The sequence below is a fragment of the Rhea americana genome, unplaced genomic scaffold (genome assembly GCF_003343005.1).
Source record: "Rhea americana isolate MKP2758 unplaced genomic scaffold, rheAme1 scaffold_482, whole genome shotgun sequence".
NCBI classification, from domain to species: Eukaryota; Metazoa; Chordata; class Aves; order Rheiformes; family Rheidae; genus Rhea; species Rhea americana.
In genome coordinates this window covers 179604-185435 of record NW_028186626.1, presented here as the reverse complement: position 1 = coordinate 185435, position 5832 = coordinate 179604, and the positions used below count along the sequence as shown (strand labels likewise).

At 51.4% G+C, this 5832-nt stretch overlaps 1 protein-coding gene across 1 annotated transcript in view; it reads right to left on the bottom strand.

Moving 5' to 3' along the window:
• The window catches only part of LOC146589003 (uncharacterized), a 9723-nt gene extending 4219 nt beyond the window's left edge, over positions 1-5504 (bottom strand). The window contains exons 1-7 of the mRNA XM_085316969.1: positions 5396-5504; positions 4006-4212; positions 3622-3928; positions 2781-2885; positions 1718-1864; positions 892-955; positions 253-313 (exon numbers count right to left, since the gene is read on the bottom strand). Coding sequence (XP_085173095.1) covers positions 253-313; positions 892-955; positions 1718-1864; positions 2781-2885; positions 3622-3928; positions 4006-4212; positions 5396-5504 — 1000 coding nt within the window. The remainder of the gene's footprint in view (positions 1-252; positions 314-891; positions 956-1717; positions 1865-2780; positions 2886-3621; positions 3929-4005; positions 4213-5395) is intronic.
• Positions 5505-5832: the final 328 nt, after the last annotated feature.

Below are 5832 nucleotides of genomic sequence, written 5' to 3'. Positions count from 1 at the left end.
GCGGGTGCAGAGCGGGGCTCTCCCACGGGTGCAGCGTGGGGCTCACGCGTGGGTGCACAGCGTGGGGCTCGTGGGTGCAGAGGGGGGCTCACGCGCGGGTGCAGAGCGGGGCTCTCCCACGGGTGCAGCATGGGGCTCCCTCAGCAGCGCACCGTCTGTGCAGGACATCCGATGCCTGTGGAGGGGGCTAGACACGTAAAACTCAAGTGTCACTACCAAAATCAATATACAAAAGCAAAGTTAGCAACTTACGGTTGAGAAAGTGCAGCTGAACATTGATGATGCTGAACCAAATGTTCACTAATGGGCAAAACTGCAACAGTAACAAGGGGAACAACCTCGGTGAGCGTATTGCRGTGCCGCCGCACCGCTCGCTAACATCGCCCGAGTGTCACGGGCTTTAAATCAAGACGCAACAATCAGCTCCTAGGACATAGTTTCCTCCACAGAAAAAGAGCAATATAAATTGTTCAGCTCGCTTCTCAAAACGGCAGAGATTCTGTTTAACAGAATAACAGATTTTCTAACAAGCACCTTTTTTCCTAAGTGACGCTGTCACTTCTGTTTACCGTACCTCCTCRGTACGAGAAAGCATTTCAGAAAGCAATTGGTTACAAATTATCCCGTAACATTGCATGATGGAATTTGAATTACTTTTAACAAATAAATTCTGACTGTAAGAAAGATCAAGGAAGTTTGCAGAATTCAGTTATGGGATGTGGATGTGTGTCTGTGCATGCACACATGCATATATATTTATATATGTGTGTGTGTGTATACATATACATACATATATATATATATATATATAAATGCTAGACCATTATGGAAAGAGCAGTAACTTCAGCTAAACTGCAGCTTCTCGTAGTGAAGAGATTTGCCCAAACTCACCAGCGCAGGTAGGAAAGACCGAAGAGAAGAGTTTACCAAACCACTCACTATATTGGTAAAGAGGCTGGAAAGGAAAAAAGAAAAAGAAAGACAAAATCAAACTAATATCACAGAGGTTATCAGAATACAGGTCTCAGAATCAAGATGAATCTGAAATATGCTGCTGGTTTGCAGTACCATGAGCACCGAAGACCAGCACAGCGTCTTCCGTCATCTCTGATGGCAAAAGCTGCTGCAAGCTTACAGCTCCCCCAGGCTTTAGCAGGAATTATAGATGCTCAGGACTTTTAATGGCTGGTTATTAAAGTCTGACCGTTAACAGGTAAAGCTGTGCTTGGATCTCAGACTGAAATGTTGCCCCACTACAAACTCGCAAGGAGCCAACACAGGGCTAGTTCTGCACATTACTGTAAACATTTCTATATGAGTATACCAATATCCAATTGCGTTTCAGGTTTCTCAAAAAAAGTGACTTCTCTGTGAGAAAAGTCCATGGTTTCCTCATCGCTGGATAATGGATCTGTGCWTGTTGCCACTGAGGTTTTCTTTGAATTAACCTGCTCTTTGATGTGCTGCACAGCCTGAAAGCTGGAAATTAGAGCCCAGCTGGGCTGCTCCGTGGGCTGCTTCCCCAGGGGAGCAAGAGAGGGACAATCCAGCATCCAGTGGGAAATTCACCCCCATGYTGACGGCCCGAGTCAAGCCCACGTGAGCCCGGGACGCTGGCCTCGGCTCCGGTCCTCGCCAGTCGCCTGGACGGTTCCGACCGAGAAGCTGTAAAACGTGTTAAATGAGCACAGCGCTGCGGGATGTTCCTCACACTCACCCCCTCCGCAGGTTGACCTTCAAGCCCCCAAACAGGCTGCCACAGTCCTTAATGACCAGTCTGAGGTCCCCGGGTGTGTCCTGTGTCAGGGCAATGTGTGACGTGATGTTTGCTTCTACCGAGGATCCACTCAGAAAGAGAAAGATTCTGAAAAGCAAGGACGTAACTGATGGAGCTGGGCAGGTTATGAAGAAAATCAAAGTAACACAGAAAAGCACCATCCGTGGCTGAGTTACAAGCTCGGGCTCAGCTGGAACAGCGCTTTTTGTCTCAGGATTTTCATCAGGCCCCTGTTTCTACCAGCAGATCCTCATCAYAGTCCCCGTGTGCTAAGAACAGGCACAGAGGATTTTTCCAGGATTATTCTGACTTCAGAAGGAGGAAGGACAAGTTTACATGAAAGAGCATTTCTGGCACTGTGCTTCCAACACCTTGTCTGCAGGATGATCACTGCCTCCACGGGCTTCTCAGGGTCAAAATCTGGGCCCTGGTGAAGTCAACAGCTTTGCTGTTCTCTCAAGAGAATCAGATTTCTAAAGAAGCACTGGAAGAAAAATCATAACAGCTCCAGGGATGCATGCAGTGTGCAACCTCCTCTAAGAGCCAATATTTATTTTCTGAAAATTCCTTTATCATGGTATGCGCAAGTTCACTGGCTTTTCAAAGCACTGCTCTTCCTGCAGAAAGGACAGAAATACGAGACCTCTGGACTGTTCAGGTATGGTCACTAACAAGCAGACGATGGCCTTTCAGCAGAAAATACCTGTTGGCTTTAATAGCCTGCTGCTTAGCTGCAAGGGTGAGGGAACGGGCTKATTGGTGACCTCAGATTCGCTGAACAGAAGCTGCTGCTGCAAACTTTGAGACCATGCTTTARAAGAGGAAAGCTGGAAATTTCACCGAGGAAAAGGCAGGAAGCACAACGCAGAGCCTTTCCTCGTGAGCACCTCACTCAGCGTCTGCTGCTGTTTCTCCAGCACGCTGAAACATCCCATCCTACGCCAGCACTGTCGGACCTTTCCATAACCTCACTCTGTTTTACTTGCCCACCAAACCTACTCACCCTGGCAAGTTAAGCGTCAGCTTTGAATACAGGTTCAGTACAAGCTCGCCCCTGGGAAGGACCTTCCACGACGCTCGGATGTTTTCAAGGTTCAGGACCTTCAACCTGGAGGTTGAAACCAAAGCAAGCCCGGCTTGAGACATGAGCCAGACGGTCTGGCAGCTGAGCCATGACTCAAGTTTGCTGCCAAGCAGAGTCAGCAGGAGCAAACCGCCTGCCCCGTGTTTCCCGAGATTCACCCCCTGCGCACCCTGCCCCCGGCACGCTACCGTGTGTTAATCACTTAAACTGTTCCCAGTAMGGATATTCTCGGTTAGAAAAGCATAGAATCACTGAAAAGCGCAGGTGAGAAAGGGCTAATCTCTGCTCCAAGAAGAGCTAACATCAAAGCTAGATCGGGTTGCTCGGGGCTGTGTCCAGCTGAGTTTTGACTGTCTCCAAGAATAGAGATTTCCCCCACTTGGTGCCCATCCATCACTCATGGAGAGACTTCCTCCTGTGTCCAGCTGGATTTTCCCCTGTTGCAGCTCCTTGTGTGAGCTGCAAGCCTGGGACTGGTATCTTTTATAACGGGATCTGGTCCTGCCCTGGAACACCTTTTTACGGGAACTCCTCCTCTGGAAGTTATCGGTTACCCTTCAGAAAGCTCTAGTGGAAGCAGGATTTACCACTAGTCTCTTAGACAAGGACCAGTGAAGTGTCTGATATCATTTACTAAACATAGTTTTAAAATATTTGGCTAGGCCTTCAGCTCATACAAGCTTTTCCTGTCTCAGGGAAGCTGATGGACAGGCTGAGGACCTGTGATGAGCACCACAGCTGTGCTTCTCCTTTGACTTACCAGTCAAAGCCTTGTGTTGACTTTTGAGGGACTCCACCACCCAGAAGTCCTTCTTCACCTAGAAGTCCTCCTTCACCCAGAAGTCCTCCTTCGCCCAGAAGGCCATTGAGACCAAGTAGACTTCCATTGCCTAGAAGACCTCCTTTTCCAAGCAGACCTGTGCCAAGCAGATCCTTCTCTCCAAGAAGACCKTTATTGCCAAGCAGGCTACTGCCGAGGAGGCCATTACCAAGGAGGCCTTCCCCACCAAGGACCCCTGTGCCAAGCGGACYGCTTTTGCCAGGCTGTTCTCCTGCAACAGTCAGACCTTCATTACCAAACTGGCTTTAATAGGCAGAAGCTGTCCTCTCCCAAGCACACCCATGCCAAGTAGACCTTCCTCACCTAGGAGGCCTGTGCCAAGGAGTCCGGCTCCGTGAGATCCATTTCCTGCACCAGGGAGGTCTTCGCTTCCTTTTCCGCTCAGACTTTCTTTGCCAAGAAGGCCCGTACCGAGTAGCCCACCTTCACCAAGAAGGCCTGTGCCAAGCACTCCGCCTTTTCCGCCGAGCAGACCTTCACTGCCGAGAATACCAGTACCGAGCAGGCCTCCTGCACCAAGGAGTCTCAGTTACTCATTAGACTTTCGTGTTGGGAAGAATTTCATTGACAAGAAAGTAGGGTGACCTCCCCAGCCGCTGCTGGACTGGTCTCTGCGGCAGGGAAGGTTTGCCTTTTTGTGCAGGAATATCTCTTCCAGGTTCATTTTCATGTCCCGCACCAGACAAAGCTGTACTTCGGAGAGGGTCTGTGCCAGGCCCATCCTCCTTGTTCAAAATGCATCTTTGCCAGTGAAAAAGTTACTCTGTGTGCTTTTGCTGAAAAGTAAATCTTACGCACCCCGCAGGCTGAGGAGCTTTCCTTTGGGCAGTAGCGCAGACTCACGCACCCTCATTGCCAGCAAGGCCTGAGAGGGGCATGGCTTCGCTGCCGAGCTCCGTCCGGGGCATACGAGCTAAGACCCCCATCTGGCATCAAAATATCGGTGTTCTGCCCTTGCCAAACAGTCCTGTGGCCAGAAGATCTCTTGGTCAAAAAGACCTGGATCCTGGGCACTTGGACTGCAGCAGGTACCTGTCTTAACCCCGCTCCCCATCATGCAGAAGATCAAAAAAAAAAAAAAGCTAAAAGAAAGAAATGAAAACGCGTCATCACACCACATGTACTCCATCCCCGCCAGGTTTCGTGCTGCCACTCCCTCGCTGGGTCCCAGTGGCATTTCATTCCCACCAAAACAAACACTCTGCTATATCTTTCTCTCTCAGTTAAACATCACTGTAAATGGAACAAATCTCTCTGAAGTTTCTCCTCTACAAGGGCGACTCCGTGCTGGGAAAGTCAGGAGATCTCCCATCCCGCATGGCATGCCACTTGTGCAGAGCACGGGGAATCCCGCACCCTTTGAAGCCGAGGGCTTTGCCGTGGGCRTCTGCGGGATGCGCTCGAGGCACAGACACTTGGGACTCAGAAAAACAAACAAACGAAAAAAACGGGAGGAAGAGTGAGGGGGAGGGATGCTAATCTGCTCTGGGTGAATATTTGCTTTTGAGCTGCTCTTGAAGAGCTACTTCTTCCTGGCCCCCTGGCAGGGGATGCTCRTGAGGGCTCTTGGCTCGCTGCAGCCACCGAGGCCTTGCAAAGCCTCGTCGGCGGTCGGTTCCCGGCGCAGCCGAGCCTGCAAGGAGCCACCGGCGTCCCTGGGCCACCGCGGAACACAGAAATCCTTTGAACTCACCATTTCCAGGTCGCGCTGGGCTCAACCCGAGAGCGCTTCCCAAGCTGAGGAGGCCCTGGGAGGCGGGCAGCAAGCCCCAGAGCACGGCGAGGCAGCAGCAGCTCAGCATCTCCGCGCCGGCACCTGCCGAGAGCCRCGTCAGCCCGCGCACCGCCGCCGGCGCGGACCCCGGCGAGGCCGTCGCGCGCCTGGGCGGGCTGCCCCGGCGCGGGGGAAGCCGGAGCACCGCAGGGGCGCTCTGAAGAAGAGCATGAAGAAGAGCGCGACATTCGAGCAGAGCAAGGGGCGAGGAGACGAGACGGAAAGACCTGATGCAGAGAGAGACGAGTCGCTTCAGCCTGCTCGGAAAGGACCCTAAAATAAGACCACCTAAAGGAGCACAGCCAGCTAAAAAATCACGCGTGCCAAAATCACGCCCTTCCCTGCATTATGAGTAA